This window comes from Rhamphochromis sp. 'chilingali', assembly GCF_963969265.1.
Source record: "Rhamphochromis sp. 'chilingali' genome assembly, chromosome: 2".
In the NCBI taxonomy this organism is placed as follows: Eukaryota; Metazoa; Chordata; class Actinopteri; order Cichliformes; family Cichlidae; genus Rhamphochromis; species Rhamphochromis sp. 'chilingali'.
The window spans coordinates 25,288,120-25,305,892 of record NC_137930.1 but is presented as its reverse complement, the minus strand read 5'-3'; the positions used below and the strand labels follow the sequence as shown (position 1 = coordinate 25,305,892).

Sequence of the window (17,773 nt, the reverse complement as noted above, 5' to 3'; positions counted from 1 at the left end):
TGAGAATCACCGTGTGTTATGCAGTTAAAGTTGTTTAAGAGTATTTAATGAAGTTGAAGAAATATGAAAGTAATAATGTTGGGTTTGAGTCCCTGGATATTGAGCTGAAGGCTCAGGTAGTTTGGTAGGGAAATTAGGACAGAAACTGTTCCCAGAAGTAACAGAGACTGTTTAATTGGTCGTAAAAAAGTTATCTTTCTTCGGTGAGACCCGTTATGGTAAAATTTGTCAAAATCGGTTAGGTGAAAATTATTATAGGACGGCAGCCCAGAAGTCTGCTAAGAAGCACATAGCCCGGGGGTTACGCCCCCTCCTGGCCGTGGACGCGTGGTCTTGACCTGTCGGCGAACAGGGTTAGTTCAGTTTGGCTTATCTGTGGGGTACAGGGCATCCTGAAATAAGCTAGGAGTTACCGAGTCTCCTCATCGTTTAAAACGGTGTCATGTGCTTGTTTGGATACTGTTAAATTGAGTTAGGGATTTTAGAAGTTAGGTCAGAAACTGTTCCCAGAAGTAACAGATACTGTTTGATTGATTACAAAAAAGTGAGACTTTCTTCGGTGAGACCCGTTATTTTAAATTTGTCGAAATTTGTTAGGTGCTGAATCTGTCAGGCCTGTCAGTGGTTGTAAATATAAGACGTCTTTGTAATATAAAATAGAGTTTTGTCTGAGCTTTGTGTGAGACTCTGTGTGACGCGCAGCTGCTGCGCTGCGAGCTATTTTTAGACGGTGTGAACATGCAAATGAGCTGCATTTGCAAGGGAGGGGAACGGAGCTTTTCACTTCCTGCCCAGAGTGTGTGTGAGCCTTATAAGCAGAAGGCTTTTTATTGCTGAAAGTTTGTAAATATGCTGCTGGTTTTGATGTTATAACAATGTAAATAGTTTTTGATTTAAAAAGAGTGGTTTAAATAATTTTCAGACACACCTTGCAAATGTGCTTATAATGAGTTGGCACTCGGCCTTTGAAGGTCAGAAGCTTCATTCGGCGTGACTGTCCGGACTGATAAAGTGTAGTAAATGCCTTGAGTGCAGAGGGTTAAATGCAAACAAGCTTACACACACATAGGTTATGATCAGAATAGGTCCCTAGAAGGCTTTTGAATGTTTTAAACCAAGTGTGAATCACTAGAAGGTTATTAGTTAATCACAGTTGAGTTATGTAATGTAAAAAGCATTTAAGACTGAGTAACTTCAGTTTTTGAGGAGGATAAGAGAGCGTTCCTAGATCAGAGTAAGTTGCTGTAAGTCAGTTGAAAATAATTTAATTAAATCCTAAACATTTTATACTGATTTAAAGCTATATTTCGAGCAAGTAAAGTTCATGAAGTTTTCTGAGCTGCCATGACACAGAGAAAGTGGAGTGTTTCACCCTGAAAGGATGAAATGATGCTCTGCCTTTGTAGTCAAGTTCAAACATAGGCCATAAATAAATATGAGCCACTAATAAGCGTGACATAATTAATAACTTCAAACAATAAAGCATATTGAGTGAGTGACCCAGATAACAAAATTTATGAGCACGCAATAAAGTGGACCTGTTAGAACCCCTTTGACATTTGTCCCTTCAACAATAAATGATTATATTGTGTCCCATGCATTAAACAGTCCCATTTAACACAGATAATTTCCTATTTATATAAAATATAAGCAAACATGGCAGCGCTGCATTCTGTCACTTGTTGTATAAAAATTACTGAAATGGAGGGTTTGCTGGGGGTCAGTTGTGAGTGTCACGTTGTTGCACATGAAGGTGATGCACCTTATGAGATGACAGTGTGGTCTGAGATTGAGATGCATGAATTAAATGCCTATGTGCAACGTTGTCTTCTCCTATTTCGAGGCTTAAAGGAGATAACTGAGAATGAAAATGATCCAAATTGGGTGCCTACAGACGCGGCTCATTTTGCCTATGCTACGGTAGAACACGGTGAATTTGTCACTTTGTGAGCAAACATGATATTGCTTTGGGGCAATTTTCTGTGAAAAAATTTAAGGCTGTGTGAATGAATTCGAGCTGTGTTATTGTTTTGTGCCCCGAGGTCAATATGTAGTGTGTATGAGTTTATAACATTTATGTTACAGAGTAAAAAGTAGTCATTAAAAGCGAATATTGAAAGAGGCTTGGTTAAGTCTAGACACACTGCGTTGGCTGTGTGTCTTACCAAGCAGATCACAAGGAGACAGTGACCCTTGGAGGAGTGAAAGTAATTGTGAAACTTAACAGGCAGACGCTGCGGGCTGACCCAAGGGGAGGAGCCGTATAACGTCACAAAAAGGGAGGTAAGCCTGTGTTCTAGGACAATGGCTGACGGCCCGAGCATGACACCTACTGGGCACAGAGGCTATAAGCCTCTGAAGGACCAGCTGGAACAGCTAAAAAGAGCCATTCGCCTGGCTTTTCCTGGATCATCAAAATTAGCTGAGAAGGAATGCAAAGCAATGGAAGCTGAGCTAAGCAAGCTTATTGCTTCCCAACAGAGAGGGCTGGATGACAAAATAGCCCTAAGTCTTGTGCTCAAAATAGAAAGAGAGAGATGTGAGCAGCAATTGGAACAACTGCAAACCGAGGCAGAGAAACGTTCAATTAACTGGAGAATTAACCAACAAATCAAGAAACTACAGCAAACTCATGCAAAGTGTTGCAAGTGGATGTTCTTGTGGAACGGAGCATCTTCCTGGATGGAGGAGGATGACACAGCTGAAACAGAAGATATGGAAAGCATAATGGAGGCTTTGAAACAACTGAAAGAGCAAAATAAGAAGCTGGAAGACCAAATGAAGAACTGGATTCCAAAACCAGGAGATGCTAACAAGTATCACACAGCAGAGATTCTTCCTTGGGCCACATTAACATCTAATGCCGTAGGACGACAACATGTCATGCCTGTAATGAGCCTCAGAGGAGGACAAGTTCAGGGCCCAGATGGACAGGCGGTTGTAGGAGGAGTAGCTGATGTTGAATACACCAGAGCACCACTGGTGTTTCATAATGAAGGGCCTATGACAGTTAAATGTCAGTCCCTGAGTGGGGAAGGGAAAGAGATAACATCAGCCGCAGAGGAAGGCTTGCCTTCGCCTTCTTGTTCACATGAGAGAGGAGACAGGCCAGAAGCCGAAGTATCAAGAGAGAGCCTGCCAGACCAGACTGGAGAAGCGGATCGGACCCCAACAAACGAGGAAATGCTAATTCAATTCACTGAGAAGTGATCCACACACACACACATCTACAAGCTTGTGCAATAAAGAGTGACACACACACACGCTGATGCAACGAAGAATGCTTTACTAACAAATGCTGCACACAAACATCCGAATATGGAGTCGGGTACAACAATAAGAAGCCATTGATTGTTATTTGGTTAAATGCATTTCATGCCACACAGAGGGCATCTGTGTAGATTTAGGGGACAAGGTTTAAAGTAGTTTGGTTGTGAAAACAATGTCTGTGCGTGATGTCTGTTTATGGCTTAAGGCCTCCACTGAATTGTGTACTGTGCTTCACACAGCCTGATAAGGAGCAGTGGTACAGAGCGAAAATGATGAGTGAATGATGTGAGTTTTCTTTCGGAGAGAATATGAAAAGGTTGTGTTGATTTGACTGAGTTGTTTAAGTTTCTGCCAAAGCAAAACATTTGTGTGTAACCAGTGTCCACTATTGAATCAAGTCAATCCAATATGTCTTTGTCAGTGAAAAAAAAAAAAAAAAAAAAAAAGGAGTTACGGTGCCTGTAGGCCTACACAATACAGTGTGTGAAGTTTTGGTTGATCTTTGGGTTTTGCTTGACACTAGGTTGATTCTATCAGTGAGGTTTGGATTGTTCTCTTTCTCTAAGAGAGAGAAAGATGGTTTGAACGTTGGACATGTTTGCAATGGGCCCCAGTATGTGTTATTATATGAGTGTTTTATTGTTTACGTTTGTTTTTGCTTTTGTTACAGTGCACTGAGATAAGAACATCAGAGAGGTGTGATCCACCGGTGGTGATATTTTGGTATTTTGTGAGTTCCTGATTTAACAAATCAGCTCTTTAATCCAGGCCTGAGAGATTGAACTTTAAAGCGCTATAAAATATTCTTATTGAAAACAGTCGCAAAGTATTTTTTCTCCATGATTATAATGAGCTTGGGAGAAAATTCACTTATATGGGACACTGATCCTGAAGCCTAAAAGGATTGCAGCGAGTCAATCCAGTCCAAAGAAGGAAAAACAAACAAGGAGCTGTTTCCTTTAAAATGATGACGTCATCTTGCTGGTGATGGAGCCTCGAATAGGCTGCGCGTGAGACTCCATTATCAGCAACTTCTGGTACGAATGTGTGTGAATGTATGCATGTGACTGGACTGTGACGGACTGACGACTAAAAGTTTTAACTGACTTGGTACTGAGACAAAAACGGTGCTGACTTTAGGATTATTAAATGTCCACAACAATTCACCCAACCTGTAAAAGAAGGGTGGATGTTTTGTTTTGCTTTGTTTTGTCTGCAAGAACAGAAGAATGACAGAGACTAAAGAGCTGTAGTTTCACAGGAGTGTGAACTGCAGGCTGAACCCCTTGGTTGCTAATTTTGAGTTACTGATGTTTGCATTAAGAAAATTGTGTTTTAGTAGCTGTGTTTTAATTAAGGTATCACATTATATTGTTGGGAATGTTAAATGCTAAAGTGAAGAAAAGGTTTGATCCCACTCATGACTGAGCATGTTATTATTAACCATAGTGGGTCACTATAGAGAGTCAATTAATTTTAGAAAAAAACAAACAAACAAAAAACCCTCCACCGAGGTCTATGAATAATAGGGGAATGATAGACAGCCACACTCGAAATGGAGATATGTAATGATAAACACTGGTCCCCGTCTTTTGGGCGCTCTCTTGAAGTAGTCAACAATTTAAAAGTAAGATAAAATAACAGGGGCATGTGCTGAGGGGTGGTGCTGCACAAGAACAAGAGTAAAATAAAGAAAATATTGTTTTTAGTTTTGAGAAGTGCAAATTAAAATGTACCATTACACTCAGAGGATCAATATGAAGCTTGATATTTGTTAATTTTGAATGAAGTACATGACTGGTGACTGTTCTGTCCTGAGCTTTTGTTTTTACAGCACCCGCTTGATCACACCAACAGTTTCTCGCCACCGAAGAGGGGTACTTGCAAAAAATAAAGAACGGGGAGGAATATCATCAAAACGGGAAAAAGGTAATCCCCAAAGGGGGTGATAACGCCATAACTTTCACTTATGGTCAAATTCTCAAAATTTGACCCCGAACTCGAAAAATTCTTCAAACATTTAGAGACAAAGTGGAGATTTAGATAAATATAATGTCGTAAACCACATAAGGATGAAGTATTTGATTCAATAAGATGGTGAAATAACAAGCAGCAAAATGTTGATCATATTAAGTATGTTTATTCAAGGGTGCAGAGAAGATTATTATTATTAAAGACAACAAATGAAATAACGAAAACTAGAAGTGGAAAAAATTTGCGTTAACGGTAATAAAATCAAAACAAAAAGGAATACTAACTAAAACTGTACTGAATGTTCACAAAACTGACTAAAATTAACTAGATTTATAGCAAAATGTGTTTGGTTGCATTGATGTGTGCGTGCCCTGCTATAGTGAAATTAAGGTAGTACGTTAGTCGAGTCGTCTGTGTTGCTGCTCCGTCCACGCGCAGAATCAGGTCAGGAAAAGTCGGGAGACAGCGACAGAATAGAATTGAGGATGATTTTAATATGACTGTTTTGTAGACATAACAAGAGTCTTGTAGTGGAGAGGGACGTAATGTCCTCCTGAGACCCAGAGAATAAGAAAAGACAGGGAGAAAATATTTTCGTTTTTTTTTTTTTTTCTTTTTTTTCTTTTTTCTTTTAAATAAATCAAGTGTTATTAAAATAACAATCTCATAAGATGAAGATCAGGGACCAACCCAGAAGTCACTGACACTTCACTAGCTGTAAACTATTGGTTTAGGAATAAGTGATGGCACTGAACTTTCTATTTCACAAAAGTCAATTTATTTAGGATATCTGAGGAAGTACTGATTTTATTTGGAGACACAAAGGAACATTTGGCACTTCCCTCATCTCACATCTGTTTCATTGTTGTACCCAATCATTCTACAACTGAAATGCCTTGGACTGTTAACCATTTCAGGCAAGTGGAGTGAACCATATTTTGCTAGACTCTCATCAGATTGGGGCTTCCTTTTATTGATCTTTGGAGAGAAGTCTTCATTACTGGTACTATTCAGGTCTTGTTCACATGTTTGTCCCAGGTTTCTCAGCCAAGAGGAGCTTAAACTCCAGATACTGTGAGTTCCTTTCACACATTGAGATCACTGATAACTTTCAGCAACGACGTGATCTTGTAGAAACAATTAGGTGTTATGGATTCAACTATAATTGCGACTCTTATTTTTTACTTTACTGGAAAAGATTTCTGCATTTTACCCATATTTTATTTTTAACTCAAAATCAAAATTCCAGATTCTACTACATGTTGGTTTTGCACCAGATAGGACGACAGATTTCAGGTGGCCCTGTGTCTTTCTCTATTACATCTGCCACTGCATCTCGATAATCTTTGTGTGGCTTTTAGTGGGTCCTGACCCTCTCATATTTTGAAAAATCTATGTTTGAATCTCCCTTAATAATTCTGTTAAGAATTCTCTCCGCCTTTGTCAAAAGTTGTGTATTAGGAAAAAGTGAAATAAATATAAATATAAAGTCCCAATGTGTAGAGCACACATTAATAAATTAGTCATGTTCCCTGTGAAAGTAAATGACCCTAATTCTTAAAGACCCCTGAAATTATTTACTAGATGTTTATTTTTTGAATAAAATAAGAATCTGAGTTTAACAAAACATTTTAAATGTAAATATCAAGCTTACCTTTCTCTCTTCCATAAAATGTGCTTGTGGGCACGCCAGCCATTTTGAAAAGGTGGGAAAAACAATTGGCAAGGCCACACCCCCACACATGTGACATAATTTTAAAGGTACTGTTGTCCTCTCTAAGAAACATCAGGACTTAGAGGAGTGGCAAGTAGAGTAGGAGAGCTACAAGCAAAAACTAAATGTGTACTACAGTGCGCAAAAAATGAATTACTGGGTCATCAGGGGGTCATGAGGGACATTTATGACACGAAAAATCCCACAAACCTTAAAGTGCACTTGAAAAGCTCACACAAGAAGGTTAACCTAGCTTACCTAGAAGACCTCATCAGGGGGAGCACACTCCCCCTCCTTGAAGAGCTCCCCCACTTAACTCGCATCCCAAGAAAACAGCTAACCCCAGATAAGGCAGCGTGATGTATCCCGAGATAACAGGACTGGGACATCTAAATAAAGGTGTGAAACAATCGCCTTCAAAAGGTTATCAATTCACTTCAACCAAAATTAGGACCACTCGGTGCGGCAAGAGTTAATAGTCTCAATACCCAAGGATAACCAGAAGAGCATGATTGATATGATGGAACTGGGATTTTGTTACACTTAATTTTTGTAAAACACAAATAAAATTAAACTGAAACTAAGGATTTTCAGAAAATAAAAACTAGACTAAACTAGCAAAGAATTGGTAAAAACTAATTACAACTGGCAAAAAATTGAAAATCTGGAGTCGAAACTAAATAAAAAATAAAACCTAATGAAAATGGCGAAACGTTTAAAACCCTGGTGCAGAGATTGGCAAATCTGACCAGGAAACGTTATAAAATGGATTGTCAGGACAGTCAGCGTTAAAGCCACTTTTGACAGTCCATACTAGGATGGCATTGGACATCTTCGGGGCGGAGGAGGGTTGGTGTGACCAAGGTGTGGTTTGGCTTGTTGTATGTATATTTGAGATCATATGGCTCTGGATGGACCAGTTACCAGGGCATGGAAGGAGGACAGACTCATTAAAGGAGGAGAAGGAATTTCCTGGGATTGGAGATCCTCTGGGTGAGTGGTTGATTAAAAGCATGCATAAAATAGAAGTTATCTGTTGTTATTGATTGGTAATAGATTGATAATTGGCCACAATTACAGCTGTATTGACTTGTTGTGGACGTAGTCGACTTCAGGTTTAAACACTCTAATTAACAGGTTGAAAATAGTGACATTAAAGGAAGAGTATGCAGCACCACCCTGTCAGACACCAGTGATGGTGGAGCTCACTGATGAATCAGGTGAGCTGGATTCATGGCTGATTCAAAACTAAGATCCCCCTGCTGTGGTCAGTAAGGGGAGAAAAGGGGGAAATAAAATCAAGAATAAAAGAGGCATTTATAAACGTTTAGGTGTCAAGTGAAACGGGACAAAAGGGGGTGTTATACTGTTATTTTCAATGTCAGCATTATTATTGTATGAGAATCATGCAACAAACATTGCATCGATGATCATTTATTGAAGCTTTTGACCTTATACTAACATCTGTGTTCCTGTGATTGTTATAACCTCTGATGAATCTTCTATTTACAGGTGTTAGGATAATGATATAATTTTTCATTGCAGGTGTAACCATGATCATTTTATACATATTGCAACTTGTTGCTCATTGTGGAGTTGTGCTCAAGTTAATAAGGGTTAAAAGCTACAGTCAGCGCGAATGTCTGACTGATCTATTGAGGGGAAAGGCTTCGAGCATAGAAGGCCGCACGCGCTTACAAAACACTGATATCATGTTATTCTTTGTGATCTTTTCTTCAATTATGTCTTTAAGGTTAGTTTAAATAGTGGCAGTTAATTAAATGACATTTATTAAAATATTAAATACCTGAGTCAGAACGTTACACGCGGATCACCTTAAGAGTCTGGGAAACTTTGTAGCTGCCTAACTTTTTTTGAATGTTCTAGCTCCGTTGATTTGACACATTGGAATGTGTCAAAAAAGGGGGGAAAGTTGAGCTTTAACATCAAACCAGGATTATTTGAACATTTTATAACTTCATTTGTGTCTTTAATACCTTAGGAATGGTAAAGCTTAAGCTAATAGCGGTCCGAGAAGACGGACCTTTTAGAGAATCAGTGAAAAAGCATAAACTATCACTTTCATGTTTAATCATTACTCATTGAAATGAACTGAATAGCGCTTAGAAGATTTGTTAATTTCTTTGTCTTTTGTTAAAAAGAGGGGTTTCAATAATTTTCAGACACACCTTGCAAATGTGCTTATAATGAGTTGGCACTTGATCTTTTGAAGGTCAGAAGCTTCGTTCGGCGTGATTGTCCGGACTGATATATTGTAGGTATTGACTTTGAGTGCAGAGGGCTAAATGCAAACACGCTTACACACACATAAGATATGATTAGAATAAGTCCCTGGGACATTCTGAATGTTTTAGACCAATTCTGAATCACTAGAAGGTCAGTAGATAACAACATTAGATTATTAGGGTTAGGAAGAGGGGTGTTTTGGTTTTCTGTCTCTTACAGAGAAAGGAACAGACACCAGACGAGGTCACAGAGATGCGAGGATCCTCCGTAGCAGAGTCAGACACAGTGACTGCCGAGACATCAACTGGGTCCAAGGGTCATGGCGTTTGGGCTCCAGCTAGTCACCACAAAAGGATGGATCCCATAAACACAGCAATAACCATGAAGGGGTTGGCGGAAATCCGGGAACACCAGACCAACGAAGTTCGAGAGGCTTTTGGGCAAAAAGGGGACACCTTCCTGTTCCTTTTCTGGAGAATACACAGATCGTTGTTTGAAATCGGGGCAGAATAATCCCCTGATCTGTGTCACGACTGAAGGGTTGTCTAACCCCTAAGGTTGAAGAATGAAGAGCAGAGGATCACCCAACTGGACGACACTGGTAGCTGCAGCAATAGAATAAAGGCTGAAAGCAGTGGGAGACAAGGAGAGTGTCATCTGGACCTGCTACTGTTGGAATCATAGTTTTTCTTGCATCTGAATTGCGCAAACACAGAGGTCATCCCACATATGGTTCGCCCCTCAGGGGGACAAAGGACCTCAGGAGTGAGAAGAGATGAACCCGGCCACACTGAATTGAAGGGTGTTTGTGAGGTCATTATTCTAATGACCTCATCAGGGGGAATTGTTAGATTATAATATTATTTTATGCCATGTTATACCCCTAATTAAAGATTGTGAATTATTATGTAGTTTTAGTTTGCATTATTCTCCTGAATTAGAAGAAGCTGATAACTATTACATTAGTTAAACTGATTTGCATTACATTAAACTGCTGACTTGTTGTGAATGAATGATATTGTTTTATGATGCATTATACTGCTGAGTTATAAGAAATCTAATTTGTCTGAGTAGAAGAGAACAGAGTGTGCTGGAGTTTTCTGCCCCATTTCAGCAGGAGCAGATAAACAGGGAGCCAAGGTCGTAGCTTAGGCGCTGTGTGAGAGAAAGCATGTGAATGTTTAGGCTTTGTATGATAAGGTGGAGGCACCAGAGGCTATAAAAGTTTGAGCAATGCTCCACCATTTTGAGATTTTGAGGCTGTCTGCATCAGTGTCCATCTCCCACGCGTGTGGGAGAGTTTTTAGAAAAAGCCAGAGATCAGTGGTTGTTAGAAACAGGTACCCATCCGGGTAGAGAAGGTGAGCATCGGGCGTGGTTTCGCTCAGCGGTGCTGGCAGGGCTGCCAAACCAGGTCATGGAAGATCTACAGAAAAACCCAGATTTTGCCGTAGCAGATTCGGTGCAGTGGGAAAGACATGTCTCGCATCGTTTACAGCTGGAGCAGGACAGGGCGAACAAGCAGAAAAAAGAGTTGGAGGAGGCACAAGCGTCTCTACTCAAACTACAGTTGGCGGAGGCCAGAAACAAAGCCTGCGAAAAGAAAAAAGAGGAAAAAGAAAAAACAGAAAAAATGATGATAGTTGCGACCCAGCCTGGTCCTGGGCCTGAATGGCCAGACAGTGGCCCGGGTCCCTGCACTAATGACGGATGGCCCGCCAATGCACCAAGGCAGAACCAACCCACAGGGAATTGGGGAACCGGTGGATCGTACAGAGGGCGTGGTGGCTCAGCGGAGGGAGTACTAAGAGCTCGTGACACGGGGAATCTCAGCGGTGTGCCTTGGAATGTCTGTTAGAGGTGTGGAGCAGAGGGTCATTGGAACAGAAATTGCCCAGAACGTCGTCAGAACTATCAAAGACGAAACGACCAATCCCAGGCACGTGGAGCTCCGAGAGCAAGAGATGGCTATAGGGGAGCATATCAGGCCCCAAACCCGAGTGCAGCACCAGCCGCGCAGTATCCAGTGGCTGACTGGAGGGAGGACCAGTACTGAAGGGACCCGGAGGGACCAAACAGCATGGGGATGGCAGATCCCATGCTGTCAATGACTGTAGAAGGGACAGAATTGCCCTTCTTAGTAGACACTGGAGCAACATATTCAACCTTGAGAGCAGCACCAGACAGTGCAAAGTTGTCCTGCCACACAGCGAACGTGGTGTGTATTTCCGGGATCCCAACAACTCTGCCAGTGACTGACCCAACTTTGACAAAGCTGGGCAAGCAGACTTTGAAACACAACTATGTGGTGTCATCGCAAGCGCCAGTAAATCTCATGGGCAGGGACCTGCTCGTGAAGTTGGGCGCCACAATCACATGTTCAGCAGATGGATTATCTGTGACTCTGCCAGGGGGCCAGCATTTTCCGTGCCTGGGAACAAATTCAAAGACTCAATATCTGCTTCAAGACTGTGAAAGAGCAAAAGCCGATATCTACTGGGGGAGACTAGTGAAAGAGGATGTTCTGAGGCAATTTCAGCTGTGGAGACCCTGGATAATGAGCTTGGCAGTTTACTCCCCTCCGCGCGACCCTTACCACGTTACCCTGTTTTATGAGAATGACGACACTTATCGTGAATTATTTCAATCTGATCTTGAGGGTCAGACGTGGAATGTGCAAACACATGACATCTACATTGGACCAGAAGGTGTAGCCGCGGCTGTGAAATTAACTGATGAACAACTGCCTTGGTACAATGTGGAAGAAAATTCAACCCCTCACATTACATTGGCGGTCCACCAAGGTCATGGTGCAGGTGATCTAGGTCCAATGGTCAGGCGAGCACTGGACGACACAGGGTGGCAAAGAACCCAAATTCCTAACTTATCTTATGCTCCAAATTGTAAAACCTATCGCATAACTTGTGCCTGTGAGGGTACAGTGATTTTGGAACATAAAGAAATTTCAAAAACACATGGTGAGGAGTGTGTAGATCATCCTCACGCAGTTGCTGGACTGTCGAATCTGCCTGACAGTCTATGGTCAAAAGGGCCCACGGATGTTGGCCTAGCTAAGTGTCCTCCTGTCGTGTTCCAGCTGAAATCAAACACACCAATCAATAGACCACAGTATAAACACAAACCTGAAGCAGAGGAAGGAATTACAGAAACAATAGAAGGCCTGCTAAGGGCCGGGGTGTTAGAGCCCTCTCACTCACTGTGGAACACACCAATTCTACCAGTGGAGAAACATGGAACAGGAAAATACAGCATGACACATGACTTGAGAGCCATTAATGAAATATTACTCTCTACTACTGCACCGGTACCAAATCCGTACAAAGGTTTATCAGCTATCACATGTGACCAAAAGTGGTTCACGTGTATTGACCTGGCAAATGCATTCTTTTGTCTTCCTCTGCATGAGTCATTCAGAGATATTTTTTTCATTCACATACAGAGGCCAACAACTCAGATACACACGGTTGCCACAAGGCTTTGCACTTTCTCCAGGTATTTTCAATAAGGTGCTTAAAGAAGCCCTGTCGTCATGTAATTTGCCTGATGATTATACATTAATACAATATGTTGATGATCTTCTCATTGCAGCCCCGTCAGCAGCGGATTGTACAGCGGCGTCGTTCGTTGTGTTGAATAGGTTGGCGGAATGCGGCTTTAAAGTAAGTAAAGACAAGCTGCAGTTAGTTCGCCCTGAAATGACCTTTTTGGGCCGGGTAATCGCACACAAATTAGTGGGTTTGATGAACACACACAGAGACCAAATTTTGACACACCCAAAACCGCGAACTGTGAGAGAAATGCTTTCTTTTCTTGGTTTAACAGGTTACAGCAGGCAGTTCATTCCGGATTATGCAGGTAAAACTGCCCCTTTAAGGGGCCTAATGAAGCAAGTTGGCGTTCGAAACTTTAAGGCTGAGTTGCCTTGGACGCCTGAAGCTGAAGCCGCATTTATTAGGGTGAAACAGGATTTGTCAAGGGCCTCAGATTTAGCCACACCCAATTATGATGAGCCATTCTATTTGGATGTTTCTGAAACAAACTCAGTTGTAAATGGAGTGTTGTTTCAGAAAAAAGGGGGGGGTAGAGATGTGCTCATGTATGTAAGTGTAAAACTACATCCAACAGAAGCAAAGCACCCTACATGCACACAACATGCAGCAGGGGTCGCTAGAATTATCCAAAGAACAGCACATGTAGTGAGAGAACACCCACTAAAAATACTCACTACACATAGCATAGTGGCATACGTGAATTCACAAGCATTTTGTATGTCACTAGGGCACAAAAGAGACTGAGCAAAGTCTTAGAGGCCCCAAATTTGACATTTACACATGAAGGAATTAACATGGCAGATTTAATGGGTGTAGGGGAACCACAGGACAACCACAGGCCAAAAGAGCACAGATTGAGGAAAAGATTAGAGAGGACCTGAAGGCCGAACCCATACCGGGAGCTGAGGACTGGTTCACCGATGGATGTTGCCACCGAGACGAAGGAGGACTGAAAGCAGGGTATGCGGTGGTTTGCAGAGTAGAAGGAGATTATCAGGTCAGAGAGTCAGGAAGGATTGAGGGAAAGCAGTCGGCCCAGAGAGCTGAAGTGATAGCCTTAGCTCGAGCTTTGAGACTAGCCAAGAACAGGAGAGTGAACATCTACACCGATTCGGCATATGCGTTTGGAGCAGCGCATGTGGAGCTGCCTCAGTGGAAAAGAGCAGGATTCAGAACAGCAACCAATGCACCTATTTCCCACAAACATGAAATGGAGGAACTGGAAAAGCCCTTGGCTGACCCAGAGGAGGTGAGCATTATAAAATGCAAAGCTCACTCCCAAGGAACCAGCATGGTGGAAAAAGGAAACCAGAGAGCAGACGAAGCCGCGAAGGAGGCCGCAGGCTACAAAGGACGGAGACAAATGATACAGGTAACTCCAGAAGAGGAGATATCTGTTGATCTGATTGAGGAAGTCAAACAGGCCCAGGAGGAGGCATCCCCAGAGGAAAAGGGGGTGTGGAAAAACAAAGGAGCCTGGCAGGATGGACATTTGTGGAGGGGGCCAGACGGGCGCCCCGTGCTGACAGCCAAAATGGCAGAACAGAAGGTGGATGAAGCCCACGGACTCGCCCACGTGGGGAGAGCCCAGATGGAAAGAAATTTGTGTCATTGGTGGCATCCTGAGCTGCGAGGAATGATAAGAGAGAAGGCCAGGATGAGCTTAATCTGTGGGGCACACAATCCTAAGCCAGCAGTAAAACCGGAAGTGGGTAAGTTTCGGCCCCCTGAGAGGCCGGGAGAGGAGATTGTTATTGATTTCACTGATATGATTGATTCCGGGCCTGGCGGTGTAAGATATTTGTTAGTGTGTGTTGACGCTCTGACCGGCTGGCCAGAGGCCTGGGCTACAAAAAAGGAGGATGCTAAGACTGTCGTTAAGTGTTTAATCAATCATTACATTCCCCGTCATGGGTTCCCGAAAAGAATTAGATCAGATAATGGAACCCATTTTAAAAATCAAGATTTGGAAAAAGTAGAAAAAATGTTGGGCGTCCAGCATAAATTTGGAAGAGTCTATCATCCTCAGTCTCAGGGAAAAGTAGAAAGAATGAACCTAAATTTGAAAAAAAAAACAAATTGGCAAAAATCTGCGTGCAAACAGGGCTAAATTGGGTCGCAGCCCGGCCGGTTGCGTTGATGACCATAAGATGTTCTGCTAATCAATCCACAGGTTTTACACGATATGAGCTGCAAACCGGGAGACAGTTTCCGGCACCTTGGACGGTGGGCTCGGTTGAACGGGACAAAAAGGGGAACCGGTCCCACGCAGACTACTGGAACGAGTTAAAGGCGCTTGTGTCCAGTTTCACAAAACAGGCGGCTGGTGAAGGGCCCACAGGAGAAGGAGAGGTCCCGGACGCGAAAACAGTGTGGCTGAGAGTCATCAAACGAAAGTGGAAGGAGCCCCGCTGGACTGGTCCATATGAGGTATCGGCTCGGACGGCGACAGCGGTCCAACTGAAGGGGAAAGGCGACACCTGGTATCACTGGACGCAGTGCGCAGCCGCGCACGAGGGCTTGGTGGGGAAGGATCAATCTCCACCCAACACAGGTGAAATTGAGCGGCAGAATAAACCCTCACACCTGTGCAACGGGCCGACCGGTGGTCTACCCGGAAGGTCGAAGAAAGAAGAGCAGTCAAGGAGGAGATCGCCGCGCCAACGAAAAGGAGCGGTACCACACTGAACACCTAGAACAAGAGAGAGGCTCTGATAAAGGGCTTTGAACTTTTTACTACACCATAACATTCACATACCACCATGCCATCACAACAATTAGACACTGGTGATGAAAGAAGAGTTTCAAAAGCCATCACAATGTTCAAAATTATTATGAGTTTGATGTCAACTATGTTGCTAATCATGGCTATTTGTTTTTTGATTTGTTTGTTGCAGACCGACCCGGGAAACCAGTCTGAGCACGGAGGCCATGCCAGTCCGGCGTTGTTTGATACACCAATTACATCTCGCGTGATCTATAGTGATTTAAAGCTGCGGGCAAGAGTGAAGCGCGAGGTCTCTGGTAAAAAGGATGAGTGTCTCAGCACATATGGTGGTTTAGAATTAGATTATGTTATTGGCCCCACAATTTCTTTTATGTTTGATCTGTGTGATGTTGTTAATTGTAGGGACGTCGGCAGTGCCTGGAGGGGATATAATGTGTGGCTCTGTTGGGATTATTCAGTGAGTACGCACTGCGAGAGGGGAAATCGTCCATATGACAGCTGGTGCCGTAATTGGGACCAGGTAAGGGGTTACACTGGGCAAAATTGGGAACCGTTAGAATCAGGATCAGAAAACGGGCTTAAACTACAGAGGGATTTTAGCCCCTCTGGAAACGCGTTAACTTTATCATTGGGGAATTGGCATCGCAAACAATCTATGTATTTGGTTCTGGGGGTGGAAATAGCGGGGGTTGATCCAAAAGGGTTAAGAACGCAAGAACGTAGATAGGATCAATTATGTTCACTATAATGTACTGAGGCTCTCTAACCTCACCAGAGACGGCATGGAGGGGTTGGCGGAGCAGGTGGGTCCGACCTCGTTAATGGGAGTGCAGAATAGAATGGCCCTTGGTATGTCGTTAGCGGACAAAAAGGGGGCGTTTGTCCTATATTGGCCGATCAGTGTTGTAATTTTATTCCAAACAAGACTGCTCCAAATGTGTCGGTAACCAAGGCTCTGAAGGGCCTAAAGAGCCTTTCTGAAACTATGCATGATCACTCCGGTGTTGATAGTCCGTTGGAAGGCTGGCTGACCTGAGTGTTCGGACGGTGGAAGGGGGTTATCGCTTCGGTCATGTTTTCTTTGTCTGTTGTGGTGGGTATTATGGTTATTTGTTGTTGTCTCATCCCTTGTGCCAGAAGAATGTTCAAAAGTATGTCTGTGAGGGCAGTGGACCCTGGAGTCCTTACTCCAATGTCCATGATGCCAATGATGCATGTAGAACTGAATGTGTAGGCCAAGGAGGGACACAACTGTTTGTGACCTCTGGATTCTCCAGAGGTCAACAGAGGGAATTGTAGAATAAGGAGGGGATGTTTTTCTCATTATCATTTAATATTTTAATATGGCATTATTAGTTCATTAGAAGTATATAACCAGCTTTGCATTAAGCATAAATTGAAGTTTTTGATCTTACATTATTCTTTGCATTACAGTGATGGTGATAACTTTAGTTTGATCTTTCCTTGCAGGTACCAGAATAATAACATGATTTTCCATTGCAGATGTAACCCTGATCATTCCATACACATTGCAGTTTGTTGCTTTTTCTAGAGTTGTGCTCAAGGTAATTAAAGGTTAAAAGCTACAGCCAGCGCGAGTCTGACTGATCTATGGAGGGCAAAGGCTTTGAGCTTGGAAGGCCGCACGCGCTTACACAGCACTTATAAGATGTTATTCTTGGTGATTTTGTGCTTAGTCATGTTTTAATATGTTTTAAGTAGAAGTAGCTGATCCAGCAATATTCATTTAATATTATAGACTTGATTTAGAGCAATACACACTGATGGTCTTAACAAATGAAAGAGTCCTTGTAGCTGCCATGTTGTGTCTTAGCAGGGTACAGACGGTTCCAGGAGACGGGGGCAGTCAGCGTCTGCCCTCGGGAAGGAGACAATGTTATTCTTTGTGTTAAATAAAATTGTCAACATTGATTGTATTACACCTGTCACTACGCATGAGGGGGCGTTCTAATACCCTGATTTCATAAAACTATGGTGATGTGTTTTTTGAGATGAGATCTGAGACTGTCTGCATACAGTGTCCATCTCCCACGTGTGTGATCATTAAATCATCGTTTGACTCAACCCGACCGGACCAGTGTTGTTATTGTGGGTTTTTTCCTCTGGTGTCCATCCCCAATATTTTGAACCTTAACACTTATAAACACATGTTCATACTTTTATTCCACAATCAGAGAGAAAGAAACAGAGAGCGAGTGCAGGACAGACAGACAGGTGAAAGTCTCAGGTGTATACACTGCTACAAAA

The 17,773-nt window shown here is 42.6% G+C and overlaps 1 protein-coding gene across 1 annotated transcript; it reads left to right on the top strand.

Annotated features, from left to right (window-relative positions):
• The first annotated feature begins 13,357 nt into the window (after positions 1-13,357).
• LOC308392017 (uncharacterized protein) lies at positions 13,358-16,224 on the top strand. Its single transcript, XM_080874860.1, has 2 exons — positions 13,358-14,489; positions 14,951-16,224. Exons 1-2 carry the CDS (start codon positions 13,988-13,990, stop codon positions 15,463-15,465), a joined length of 1,017 nt encoding a protein of 338 aa, XP_080730986.1. The 5' UTR covers positions 13,358-13,987; the 3' UTR covers positions 15,466-16,224.
• The last annotated feature ends 1,549 nt before the right edge of the window (positions 16,225-17,773 follow it).

What these genes read in the sequence shown, in the direction of transcription:
- LOC308392017 (XM_080874860.1), top strand. Translation starts at nt 13,988, where the DNA reads ATGGAGGAACTGGAAAAGCCCTTGGCTGACCCAGAGGAGGTGAGCATT. An exon ending in AGCAGTAAAACCGGAAGTGG is followed by an intron (nt 14,490 to 14,950) that starts GTAAGTTTCGGC and finishes ATCAATCCACAG; the next exon opens with GTTTTACACGATATGAGCTG.